The 14,553-nt window shown below is 33.6% G+C and overlaps 1 protein-coding gene across 1 annotated transcript; it reads left to right on the top strand.

Moving 5' to 3' along the window:
- The first annotated feature begins 1,822 nt into the window (after positions 1-1,822).
- Positions 1,823-11,063, top strand: LOC124920017 (cytochrome P450 81Q32-like). The gene is made up of 4 exons (XM_047460405.1): positions 1,823-2,240; positions 6,807-7,080; positions 9,969-10,284; positions 10,381-11,063. Exons 1-4 carry the CDS (start codon positions 1,928-1,930, stop codon positions 10,999-11,001), a joined length of 1,524 nt encoding a protein of 507 aa, XP_047316361.1. The 5' UTR covers positions 1,823-1,927; the 3' UTR covers positions 11,002-11,063.
- The last annotated feature ends 3,490 nt before the right edge of the window (positions 11,064-14,553 follow it).

Here is a 14,553-nt window from a genome sequence, read left to right on the forward strand (position 1 = left end):
TTTAGGTTTATTAGCTGACTGAATCGTTTTGGGTTTAAAATGCATTTGTCGAAGGTTGTTGCAGGTTGTCGAAGGCGACGATGCATCTGTCGTAGGCGACGATGCATCTGTCCCAGGCGACGATGCATCTGTCGCAGACGACGATGCATCTGTCGCAAGCGGAAAATACTATTCGCCTGCGATAGATGCACAATCGCTTGCGACAGATGCACAGTCGCCTGCGACATATGTCTTATTTGCTTTAAAGAAGTTGTATTTGCTTTTATTAGTCTGACATAATGTTTTTTTGCAGATGGCACCAACATCTCGCTGTTCAAATACACCTTGTTGCCTTGGGAATACATCTTGCTGCTCACATACATCTCGCTGCTCACATACATCTCGCTGCCTTGGGAAGATATCTTGCTGCTCAAATATGTCATTTTCTGGTCTTTCACTTTGTTGAGTTGAAGGTATTGACTTTTCTACTAAAGATACACATAGCGGGGCGCGATGATTGGGCAGTGAAGACGAGAGTTCTTGTAAATAGAACGCCACATCGCTATCTCCAATGATTGTTGCAGGAGGAGAATTCATCATTAACATATTATACTTCACTTTGAACACTAAGTCATATCTTAATTTGTCCACACCAATAGAATTATAGACAATTGCAGCTAATTCTTCATATGTAGCATTTCGGGGTACATTCACACCACGACATGAACTTGAGACAAAAGAACTAATACCACCATCATCAGTTTTCCAGTCTCCATCAAAGAGGAGAAAAACACTCACATACATGTGATCTGCAATTGATAAAAATTCACAGAAGTCAGTGCCCAGTCAGTGTTAATTGCAGGCGGAAAATGCATCTGTCGCAGGCGAAAAATGCATATTCGTCTGCGACAGATGCATTTTCCGCCTGCGACAGATGCATCATCGCCTTCGTCAGATGTATATTCCACCGTAAAACCAATCAACTAAGCTCTAAAAGCATTCATCCATGACCTAACCTACAACCTAGACTCTAAACAACGAAACCATAAACATTCTTCCATTTCCGCGATAAAACGACGAAGGCGACGAAGGCAACGGAAACGGAAACACAAAAAACTAACCTGAATGTTGAAGACGTTCTGGTTTCCTTGGTTTTGTTGATGAAGGATCGTTCGTCGCAGGCGATGATGAAGGACGTTGATGAAGGATGAAGGGGGAAACGTTTATGAAGGACGTTGGTGGAGAGGGAGGGAAATGGGGGACAAGAAACTGAAAGTGTCATTGACATTTCAAATTTATTTTTTTAATTTAAGGACAAAAGAGACATTTTTTATAGGCAAAAGGTTATATTTGAAAATTTTATTTGGCCTATGCTAAATTTGGAAATAAGCGTTTTACGAGGGTTATTTCATCAAATTTCCCATTATATAGGTTAACTAATAATATTTATTCTTTCAAATTCAACCCCCTAACTTTAAAATGTTTTCAAATAGACTTGTTAATTATAAAATATATAAAATTGGTATCTTTGCCAAAAATAAAAATAAAAATAAAAACCAGTCTCCCTCACAATAGATCGATATATAGCCACACAAAATGAAATAAACTACTCGGAAGGCTGGCCAAACAATAATAGCCACAACCTTGACTTTCACAACATATCTTATCAACTATTGTGCTGCATTAATCACATATTCTTTTGATAAAAAGAAAAAAAAAAAATCTATATATATATACTCTCAACTGTTAATTATATCGATCTAATCTGAACAGACAAATTTTTGATTCCTTCGGTTATAAAGTCTGATCTAGAGTTTTGATTAAATATAACCCCATCAATGTGGTCACAAGTTCTATTTTCACTAGAAACTTCTAGTTTGAAAGAAAAAAATCTTTATTTTTATATATCGATGAATGAGTAACATTTCATCAAATTAATAACTCTTTGATGGAGCAAATAGAGATATATTTGATCTCTCTAATTATTACCACCATCTTGTTTATTTTTCTCTTAAATTTGATCTTCAAGAGAAATCTTAATCAAAATCTACCGCCAAGCCCTCCTTCACTTCCAATCCTCGGTCATCTCCACCTCCTAAAGAAACCCTTACACCGAACCTTGCATCACCTTTCCCAAACCTACGGTCCGGTCTATCTTCTCCGGTTCGGATCCAGACTGGCTCTTGTTGTTTCGAGCCCTTCTCTAGCCGAGGAATGCTTCATCAAGAACGACGTCGTTTTTGCCAACAGGCCTCGTCTCATGTCGCACTAGTAAAAAAAGGACCTTTACCGACGGTTTTTCCCGAAGGTTTTGTAAACCTCTCCTAAATACTCCCGAGAGGAACAAATCCTTCGGGATTAAAAATAGATTCCGAGTGGGGTGTGAAACCTTCGGGTTTATTAATTATTACCGAAAGTTCTACAAAGAACTTTCGGTTTTACCTTCCCAAAACACCCAAAAAAATTCTAAGTGTTGGGTGTGGGTTATTTGCGAAGGTTTTAGGAAAAACCTTCGGTTTTGAAATCCCTTGGTTTTTTAATTGCGAAGGTTATTCAAAGACCCTTCGGTTTTGCCTTTTTTGAAAATTTCATTTCCGAAAGTTTTACAAATAACCTTCGGTTTTGCTCATTAAAAAAAATTGAAATTTTTGAAATTGGTTTTTCCGAAGGTTTTATGAAAACCTTCGGCCTCAACCTCTATAAATACAAACCCTAACCCTTCTCTTTTTCATTTCGCTTCTCTCCTCTCTCTCTCTTCCGCCTCCGCCGCCGCCTGCCTCTTCCAAGCCAAGCCGCGGGTTCTTCTCTTCAGGTAATTTGTTTGATTTGGTTTTTTTGTTTTGTTTATTGAAAGATTTAGATTTATGTTAGTTTACGTTATTTTGTTTGATGAATATATATATATATACATATATGATCTGAAATGCATTTAGGATATGGGTGATGATTCGACATGGAAGAGACTTCGGCGTACACCGGAGAAACTGCATCCGTGTTACCAGAATCTGATAACACAATCTGAAATTGCGGCACGTGAGGAAGAGGTCAGAAAGATGACGCTGGAAATGGAAGAAATCCGACTAAGGGATGCCGAAAGAGGTCGTTTGCTTAGTGAAATCAAAGCGGACCGGGCCGAAATGTCTCAGAGATTAGAGAATCTCGAACAGGAACTTGTCTTGTTGAGGAGTCGACTGAATCAACCACCCGCTCCTTCCACCCCCTCTAATAATTAATTTGTAGATTTATTATGGATTTTATGACTGTTATGTTTTAATATTTATGAATTATTGTTATTATGTTTGTTTTGTTTGGTTTGATATGTTTTATTAAATAATTATGTTTTGATTACTTTTCACAAATTTTTAAAAAAAAACCGCATTGCCAAAACCGAGGGTTTATTTGAAAACCTTCGGTTTTGATTAAAATTGGGGTAAAAACCGAAGGTTTTCAAATAAACCTTCGGTTTTTGCCTAGCATTAAAAAAATCAGATTTTTTTCTAAGTATGGGAATGGGTAAAAACCGAAGGTTTTCAAATAAACCTTCGGTTTTTGCCTAGCATTAAAAAAATCAGATTTTTTTCTAAGTATGGGAATGGGTAAAAACCGAAGGTTTTCAAATAAACCTTCGGTTTTTGCCTAGCATTTAAAAAATCAGATTTTTTTCTAAGTATGGGAATGGGTAAAAACCGAAGGTTTTCAAATAAACCTTCGGTTTTTGCCTAGCATTAAAAAAATCAGATTTTTTTCTAAGTATGGGAATGGGTAAAAACCGAAGGTTTTCAAATAAACCTTCGGTTTTTGCCTAGCATTTAAAAAATCAGATTTTTTTCTAAGTATGGGAATGGGTAAAAACCGAAGGTTTTCAAATAAACCTTCGGTTTTTGCCTAGCATTTAAAAAATCAGATTTTTTTCTAAGTATGGGAATGGGTAAAAACCGAAGGTTTTCAAATAAACCTTCGGTTTTTGCCTAGCATTTAAAAAATCAGATTTTTTTCTAAGTATGGGAATGGGTAAAAACCGAAGGTTTTCAAATAAACCTTCGGTTTTTGCCTAGGATTAAAAAATCAGATTTTTTTCTAAGTATGGGAATGGGTAAAAACCGAAGGTTTTCAAATAAACCTTCGGTTTTTGCCTAGCATTTAAAAAATCAGATTTTTTTCTAAGTATGGGAATGGGTAAAAACCGAAGGTTTTCAAATAAACCTTCGGTTTTTGCCTAGCATTAAAAAAATCAGATTTTTTTCTAAGTATGGGAATGGGTAAAAACCGAAGGTTTTCAAATAAACCTTCGGGTTTAACTTCGCAAATATACATAAAAACGAAAGTTTATGTTATAACTTTCGGTTTTGACAATTCCTAATTTGTTAAATAATTTTGTTTTTAAGCCACTAATCTTAACTCCTAACTAATATAATCAAGTGTGGGTTATATTTTAAAAATGAATATTGTGTTTAATGTTGAAATGTTTATGATTGTGTTTGATTATTATAGAGAAGTGTATTTATATATGTATGAATGTTTATGTTTGATTATGTGAAGAATGTGTTTAATGTTTGATCATATGGATTGTACAATATTGTAAGGATAACAAATGTGTTAAATCGATGTTCTTTAAGGTCATTAGAAGGTGAGAAACAAAAGAATTTAACAAATTTGAAAGTGATAAAACCGACAGTTAAATATTTAACCTTCGGAATTATCCATCTAATCCGAAAGTTGTATATATAACCTTCGGGTTTTATACTTCTCAAGACCGAAAGTTATATATACAACTTTCGTTTTTTATGTGTATTTGCGAAGGTTAATTATATAACTTTCGGTTTTTACATTTTCAATTTTTTAAATTAGAGTATTTTTTCTTTCCAATATAGACTCCTAACTAATATAATCTAATGTGAGTTATATTTTAAAAATTTATATTGTGTTTTATGTTGAAATGTTTATGATTGTGTTTGATTATTATAGAGAAGTGTATTTGAATGTTTATGTATGATTATGTAAAGAATATGTGTAATGTTTGATCATATGGATTGTGCAATATTGTAAGGATAACAAATGTGTTCAATCAATGTTGTTAAAGGTCATTAGTAGGTGAGAAACAAAAGAATTTAACAAATTTGGAAGTGATAAAACCGAAAGTTAAATATTTAACCTTCGGAATTATAAGGGTGAAAACCGAGAGTTGTATATAAAACTCTCGGGTTTCAAGTGAAAACCGAGAGTTGTATATAAAACTCTCGGGTTTTAATAAGGGTCAAAACCGAGGGTTGTATATATAACTCTCGGGTTTTAAAAAGAGTAAAACCGAGAGTTATATATACAACTCTCGGGTTTTAATAAGGGTAAAACCGAGAGTTATATATATAACTCTCGGAAATCAAATGATAAAATTAAAAAACGGGCGCCTCTTTCTCTTCTTTCCCGATTTTACTTCCCTCTTCTCCCGCCGCACTCCAGCCTCTCCCCGACGAACAAGCCTCCGCGCCATCTCCTGCCGAAGTTCTTGCGCCGCCGACCTGCCGAAGACGTTGCGCCGCCGTCCTGCCGAAGACCACCGGTTATTTTGAAGAATAGCCCTCTGCCGCCGCCGGAACGTGAAGAACATCCTCTGCCGCCGCCGCCGCCGCCCTGCAAGGTTTGTTTTTTATTTATTTTGCAATTAGGTTAGATTATTGTTAGATTATTGTTTAATATGTTAGATTATTGTTAGATTAGTGAAATTAGGTTAGATTAGGGTTTGATTTTTGAAATTAGGTTAGATTTTTGTTAGATTATTGTTAGATTTGGGTTGATTATGTTAGATTATTGTTAGATTATTGAAATTAGGTTAGATTAGGGTTTGATTTTTGCAATTAGGTTAGATTCATTTTAGATTCTTGTTAGATTTGGGTTGATTATGTTAGATTATTGAAATTAGGTTAGATTATTGTTAGAATTTTGCAATTAGGTTAGATTATTGTTAGATTATGTATATATTATTGTTAAATTAGGTTATAAGTTTAAGATTAGGTTATTGTTAGTATGATTTGGGTTTATTTTTGATTGTGGTTGGTATGATATGTGTTTAATTTTGTTCGGAATATTTGTTTGGTTTCGAATTTTGTAATGTTCACGATCAATTAATGTGATCGTTTAATGTATGCTGCATTTCTTTTATCATTAATATATTGGTTTGGCTGAACAGGTTTTGGTTATGTTTTGGTTGCGAGCAAAATAATCCGCACATTTTGAAAAATTTAGGGGAAAAAACCGAAAGTAATATTGAAATCTCTCGGTTTTTCTCTTTTTGAAAAAAACGAGAGATATTAGAAACCTCTCGGTTTTAAGCCAATGAGAAAACCGAGAGTTATATGACAAACCCTCGGTTTTTATCCTTAAGAGGAAAACCGAGAGTTATTTACAAAACTTTCGGTTTTCCTATTCGGGTAAAAACCGAGAGTTTTCATATAACTTTCGGTTTTCTTGAAAAGGAGAAAACCGAGGGTTTTGCAAAGAACTCTCGGTTTTACAAGAAGAGGAAAACCGAGAGTTATTTACAAAACTTTCGGTTTTAACCGAAGAGGAAAACCGAAAGTTTTGTATATAACTCTCGGTTTTCCTCTTCGGGTAAAACCGAAAGGTCTGTATAAAACCCTCGGTTTTTTCAAAAAGAGAAAAATACGAAAGTTTTCATATAACTCTCGGTTTTTCTCTTTATGGAAGTCCCGAGAGTGTCAATAGCGAGGGATGGCGAGGGTTACTAAAACCTTCGGTAAGGTGTCTTCACCGAAAGTTATAGTGTCAAAACCGAGAGTTTTAACTCTCGGTTTTGACCCTTTTTTCACCAGTGTCGGGAAAACACCTCAGCTACAATTATAACACCGTCGGCGCCTCCTCCTACGGTCATCTATGGAGGAATCTCCGCCGCGTCGCCACCGTGGAGCTGTTGTCGGCCACCAAACTCAACATGTTTTTGGATATTCGACAGGATGAAGTTAAATCGATGGTTAAGAATCTGTTCATGGAATCCAAATCCAAACAGGGATTTACCAGGGTGGAGATGCAATCTAGATGTTCGGAGCTGTCGTTCAACATTATCATGAGAATGGTTGCCGGAAACAGGTGAAAACAATGATTAATAATTCTATATTCAATTGGGAAAATGAGATTTTAATCTAGTTAGAAAAATAAGATATAGACGTTTGTAAATAAAAATTAAGAGAGCTACTTCTTGACAATACAAAAACATCTCAAAAGTTTAAACCAAAAGTTTTTAAATTTCATAATTTCTCTAGAAATGATTTGATTTAAGTGGTGATGATAAGGGTTATTTATTAATAATATTATTTATATATTTTAAAATATTTATTTAGATATATGATTTAAAATTATTATTTAAATTTGTATAGAAATGACATTTAATCATAGTTTTGAAACTCGGTCCAGTCAACTACCCGGTGAAGGTACTGAATCACTGAGTTACTGGTTCACTACCCGGTGAAAGGACTGAATCACTGAGTTACTGGTTCAACTGGTGAGTTAACTGGTTCAATCGGTGGATCAACTAGTTCAACTAGTGAATTTTATATAATAATAAAATAATAGAAAAATAGTAAATCTATCCAAATGTTTATACAATAATAGTCAATAAGTGGATAAATATGTCTTTATCTAGTGAAGAAATTAGGTTTAAATTATGATTTACAATGCCACCTTAAATCATTTTTTTTATCTGATAAAAACGGAATCAACTGATTCAGGTAGGAGGTAGAGATTAAGGTGAATGCAAAAATTTGTCATTCTTAATTCCTAAAACTAAAAATCGGTAATATATCTACATGGAACTAGAAATATGCATGTAAACTCAATTGGAACTAAAAAAACAGGGAGAGAAAAACTGATAGAGTGATAAGTGAGAAAGAAAATAAGTAATTTTTTTAAAAAAAATATGATAAACCCATTGGGTTAACCGGGTTGCCGGATTTCCGGTACAAGCGACGGATTGATCATGTTTAATTGAGTTGATTGTATTTTCGATTTTTTTTTTAATTCAGCCCGGTTTGTCGATCGGATCACTGGATTTGCCGGTCGGATCGATTTGCGGATTTGAAAACTATGCCTTAAATTATTATTATAAGTCTAACCTTACACGTGAGAGGCTTCCATATGGTCGCCCATCCATGTTTGGGATGTTGTGAATATCTTTTCAAATGTTCAATGTTTTTATTTTGAAAAAATAAGTATTTCAGTTTGATAATTAGATGAATAATTGAAGATAAGATATTTTAATAAGTTCTTACATTTACATCAAAGCAGGATAATTGAATATGGAAACTTTAACACAACCTTAATAAGTTAAGAGTTAATTAGTTACTAGTAGACTAATTTAATTAGAGGTTCAATATCTAAAATTATTTGGTACAAAGCCTTTTTTTTATAATCAACTCTTTATAATCATGCATGTAAAATCATTTTTTTGTGTGATTTAGTATAAAATGTGATTCAATTAAATGAAATTGAATTTGGTATTAAAAAGTTTACAAATATTTTTATTTACTTTTTATATTTTATATTTGTACTCTTCTATTTTAAAATTTAATTAATTTAAAATATTCACTTTTTTTAAATTATAAATTTTATTATAGAAAGATATTAATCAAATAATATTCTCTTCAAATTTAAAACTACATCATTTTTATCTACACTTATTTACTTAAGTAGTGGTTTGGTTCACATGGCAAAACATTTTTTCTTTAATTTTAGTGGCAAGTGTAGTCTGTAGTGGGTTAAAAAAAAAATTAAAAATACATGATATCCAAATATTCAAACATATATGGAAAAACTAGGAACATTACTAATTTTGCATTAATGAGATAAGTATACTGACATATTTGTCAAGTTCATAATACACAAACAATATTTTTAACCTATAAATAAATTTGCTACATTTTAAAATTTTCATGAATAAATATGATATTCCTTTCATTTTGTTCTTAAACTAAATTATATATATATATATATATATATATGTGGTCGGCCTAAGCCTAGTATGTTTAATCCCAACAGAATCTAATTAATCATCCAGTAGTGTCGGTCCAGAATTCGGCTTCCATGTTCCATTTAAATTTATGTGTTGGCTACCTTAATTTTAGATTCAATTTTTTTTAGTAAGATTTAAACTGATAACTAAATTACTTTTTTTTTCAACCTTAACCATTATTCTAAACACATTTTTGTTAAAAAATAATATAAATAACTAATTGTTTTTATATTTTTAATAAATTAGCTGACCTGTGGTGATTGTCCTATCCCATCCCGTGAACTCACATCAATGATAGCCGTGCATCCAAGCCTATTAATATATATATATATATATATATATATATATATATATATATATATATATATATATATATTATTAATCATTAATCATATATTATTTAATGGTTTTGTTCGGACTAACATTTAAAAAAATTTAGAGAGGGAGAAGAAATGAGAATGGTTGATGATTTTGATTTTATGGTAATTATTTATTTAGTAAAAAAGATTTAAAAGATATTAATATATATAAATAAAATAAAAAAATAATAATTTAAAATAGAAAATATTTTAGTATTTTGGTTAATGAAATGAGTGATGTGATTGTTAAAAAGTGATTGATTAAAAAAATGATTTTGTTTGGATTATTTAAAACACCAAAAGAGAAAAAAGCTTATGTATATTTAAGTTAGGGTAATTGGGTTGGTCGTTAACTTTTTTATTTTTTATTTATTTATTCTAAACTTAGATGATACATATCTTTTTTTTAAATAAAAACTATTTTCATTAATTTATTATGTATGGTGAAGCTATGACATAATTTGTTATAAATTATCTTATATTCCTCATAAAATTTTACTTAAATTTGAAACAACCCAAAAAAGAAAATATGGATGCATATATTTCTAATTAAGTAATAAAAATAAGTTGATGATTATTAAAACTTGACAAATAGATTAATGATTTGATAGGTATTTTGGGCATAAGAGCAATGCTATTGAAGAGGCAGAGAGGTTTAGAACGATAATAAGAGAGATATTTGAGTTGGCGGGAGCATCTCCAGAAGATTTCATACCAATACTCAGATGGATTGACTATAAAAACATAGAGAAAAGAATGTTGGCAGTGAGAGATAAGGTGGATGTTTTCATGCAAAGATTAATAGAAGAACATCGTCATCATGGCGGTGATGAAATTAGGTCAAAAACAATGGTGGACGGGATGTTATCTTTGCAAGACATAGATCCTCAATACAACTCCGATGAAATCATCAAAGGCATGATTATGGTAAGTCTTCTATCTCTTTTATATCGTTCACTAGAAATAAATGATTTGAAATTAGATTTATATAAACATATTAGATTAAATATTTAAATTTGACAGACAATGTTAAGTGCCGGGACAGACACTTCTTCCGTGACAATAGAGTGGGCAATGTCACTAATATTAAACAACCCGGAAGTTCTAAAGAAGGCCGCTTCAGAAATAAATGATTGTGTAGGCCAAGATCGCCTCGTGAACGAAACCGATCTCTCCAAGCTCCCATACATTCAATCCATTGCCAATGAAACCCTTCGATTGTTCCCCGCAGCACCTTTGCTCCTGCCACACGAGAACTCCGAGGCATGCACTATTGGAGGGTATGATGTTCCACGAGGAACCATATTGTTTGTAAATGCATGGGCTATCCATAGGGATTCTAGCATTTGGGAGGAACCTACAAAGTTCAAGCCGGAGAGATTTTCTCATGGTGGGGAAGAATGTGAAGGATTTAAATGGATTCCCTATGGAATGGGGAGAAGGAAATGTCCGGGTGGTGGATTAGCGAATAAAGTGGTGTGTTTAGCTTTAGCCGCATTGGTACAATGCTTTGAGTGGGAAAGGGTTAGCGTGGAGCTAGTGGATATGTTAGAAGGGTCGGGTCTTACGATGCCTAAAGCGGTGCCATTAGAGGCAATGTGCAAAGCTCGGGAAGAAATGGTTGATGTGCTTAAACAATTATAAAGTATGTAAGATTAAAAGTTGTAATGGATTCTCAATGAAGGTAGACATGAATTTGTAGGTTAGACTCATATGATGCACAAGTCAAAAATGAATGTTTGATGAAAATTAAATATGTGTTTTTCTTCTTTTTTTTTAAAACTGTTTGGTTTTGCAACAGCACAATAACGAATTTTCATAGAAATCAAACACGGTAACAAATCAGTTTTCAAGATTTACCAAAAACTGAAATAGCACAAAACAATAATAACAAAATATACGTGTTCGGTCAAAATCGACCTACGTCCACAGGAGGGATAAATTACACTAAATCAAATAAATGTCAATAGTAGAAACTTACATACCCTGCTCTCAAATGAAAGAAGTGATTACACTAGTAATGATTGGAATATTTCACAATCAAAAGTTCCACCAATATTTGTTTCTAAATCAAGCAAAAAACAAAGAAGAAATTAGAAAACCCCAGATCTGTTCACTCTTTTTCAACCTTACTGTGTTAAAAAAATACCAAAAAATGTATTTATACCCTAACCTGTTTTCATAACAGAAAATTTTGACTCATTTTCATAACAGAAAACCCTAACCCGTTTTCATAATACAAAACCCTGACCCATTTACTTACCTGGAAGATAAAACCCGACCGCAATCGCAAGGAACATCTCAACATTTCTCCTCCTTATGAGCCACGGGATAATATTTCTATAAACATTCATCATCGTGACACACCTCCCAAAACCATTCCGGCTTTGGCAGAACATATCTCATGCTTGTCTCTTGGCAAGCCTTTTGTCATCATATCTGAACCGTTCTCATCTGTATGTCCTTTCTCTAAGCATAACTCATTCTTCTCGAGCACTTCACGGATCCAATGGTACCTTCTTTTGATGTGTTTTGAACGTGAATAGAAACTTGGATTCTTGATCACATGTATAGCACTTTGTGAGTCACAAAACACCATAACCATGTCTTGTTCTATACCTGTTTCCTTCAATAATTCCTTCATCCATCTCATTTCCTTACAACTTTTAGTAATTGTAATATATTCAGCTTCTGTAATAGACAAAGCAACACATTTCTGTAGACGAGACTGCCATGATATAACTCCTCCTTCAAAGATAAACAGATATCCTAAAGTTGATCTCATTGTGTCGATATCACCACTCATATCTGAATTAGAAAACCTTTAACATGTGGTTTTCCAGTACCATAACACAAAGTATACTTGGAGGTCCCTCGAAGATATTTCATTAACCACTTAACCGCTTCCCAATGTACCTTACCAGAATTTGAAAGGAAACGACTAACTACTCAAACTACATGAGCTATATCCGGTTTTGTGTAGACCATTGCATACATCAGACTGCCTATTGCTGAAGCATATGGAACCTTGCATATTTTTGTCTTTCTTCTTTATCCTTAGGAGACATTGTCTTGTTTACTTTCAAGTGTGTAGCCAATGGACAAGCAACTAGTTTTGCCTTGTCCATACATAATCTTTTTAAAATCTTCTCAATATACCTCTCTTGAGACAGTCATAGCCTTTTCTTCACCCGATCACAAATGACCTACATTCCAAGAATTTGTCTTGCTGGACCCAAGTCTTTCATCTCAAAAGATTTGGCCAAATCCTTTTTCAAGTTGGCAATCTTGAGTATGTCTCTCCCTACAATCAGCATGTCATCAACATATAGGAGAAGTATAATAAAAACATTATAAACAAACTATTACACAAAGACACAGTGATCTGTAGACGTCTTCATGTACCCATTGATGGTCATGAATGACTCAAACTTAAGATATCACTTTCTTGGTGCTTGCTTCAAATCGTATAGACTTTTTACAAGTTTTCACACCTTGATTTCCTCACATATCTTATTGTAACCTTTAGGGTGCTCCATATAAACATATTCATCCAAATCACCGTGGAGAAATGTAGTCTTGACATTAAGTTGTTAAACCTCAAGATCCATACAAGTAGTTAGACCTAACACCACCCAGATGGAAGTCATTTTCACTACCGGTGAGAAAATCTCATCATAATCGATTACATGCCTTTGGCCAAAAGCTGTGACAATCAGCCTAGCCATCTTGACTTTCTATCATCACCCTCTTGCTTGATCTTGTACACCCATTTATTTTGTAATACTTTTATGTTCTTTGGTCTCTCCACCAGTTCATATGTGCCATTTTTTAGCAATGACGTAATCTCTTCATCCATGGCAGCTAGCCATTCTTCCTTTAAACATCATCAAGAGCAACTTTATAGCATACATGCTCCCCACAATCCTTTGTAGACAAGTACGTAGAACTTAATCTTTTCTCCCTAATAGACCTCTTAAGTACCTCTGTTTGTTAATTTTGTTGATTTCCATCCTCTTGTTGAACTTCAAAATCAGCATCAATATTATCACCAAAATTAGCTTTTGTATTATTTGCATGGTCTACATGTAGCTTGACCCTGAGGAACATTATCATCACTATCTGAGTCTGAAACTACATGTGACCTTGTCTTCTCAGCATCACGAGACATCTCAAGACTAGGAAGATCACGTATGTGCTCATCAAGCTTGTCAATATCTTCAAAATTTTCAATAGTCTGATCTTTAAGGAATATCACATATCAGCTTCTCAAAACCTTCTTGTCAATTGGGTCATAACACTTGTATCCCCACTTTTCATCACCATAACCCAAAAATATGCATTGCCTAGTTTTTGCATCTAGCTTAGACCTCTCATCTTTTAGAACATGCACAAAGGCTCTACAACTAAAAACACGTAAATAGTCATAACTAAAATCTTTACCTAATTAGACACTTTCTTCACACTTATTATTTAATGGCTTTGAGAGAGAACGGTTGATCACATAAACTATAGTGCTCATGGATTCAACCCAGAAATGCTTAGCTAACCTGGCATGGGAGAGCATACTCCTCATTCGTTCAACATTGTTATATTCATTCTCTCTACCATTCTATTTTATTGTGGAGTCTTGGGCACATTATGTTCATGTCGAATATCCTACTCTTTAAACTAATCATCAAATGAGCATATGTACTCTCCCCCATTATCTGACTGCACCTTCATTAGTTTTATGTTTGTCTCTCTTTCAACCAGCTTATAAAAGACCTTGAACCTTACTGCAACCTCATCCTTGGACTTTATAGCATAGGCCCAAACCTTACTAGATGCATCGTCTATGAAAGTTACAAAATAAGAAGCACCACCTATGGATTTAATCTTCATATGACCACATACATCTGTATAGACCAGATCAAGGACATTATTTTTCAGTTCGACTTTTGACTTACTAAAGGAGACTCTATTATGCTTACCCTTCAAGAAAGGCTCACAACTTTCAAGATAAGAATCCTTGAGATTCGACAACTCATTCCTCTGGATCAGAACATTCAGCCATTTTTCACTAATGTGATCTAGTCCCTTGTTCCACAACTCATGGGATAACTTCATCACGACAGAATATGTTGCATCATAGACAATTTTCAAATTTGTCTTTTATAAGGAACATCATTTCTTATCTCGTGCAACAACTAAGGA

This window comes from Impatiens glandulifera, chromosome 1, assembly GCF_907164915.1.
Source record: "Impatiens glandulifera chromosome 1, dImpGla2.1, whole genome shotgun sequence".
Taxonomy (NCBI): domain Eukaryota; kingdom Viridiplantae; phylum Streptophyta; class Magnoliopsida; order Ericales; family Balsaminaceae; genus Impatiens; species Impatiens glandulifera.

What these genes read in the sequence shown, in the direction of transcription:
- LOC124920017 (XM_047460405.1), top strand. Translation starts at nt 1,928, where the DNA reads ATGGAGCAAATAGAGATATATTTGATCTCTCTAATTATTACCACCATC. An exon ending in AGAATGGTTGCCGGAAACAG is followed by an intron (nt 7,081 to 9,968) that starts GTGAAAACAATG and finishes ATGATTTGATAG; the next exon opens with GTATTTTGGGCATAAGAGCA. An exon ending in TCATCAAAGGCATGATTATG is followed by an intron (nt 10,285 to 10,380) that starts GTAAGTCTTCTA and finishes TAAATTTGACAG; the next exon opens with ACAATGTTAAGTGCCGGGAC.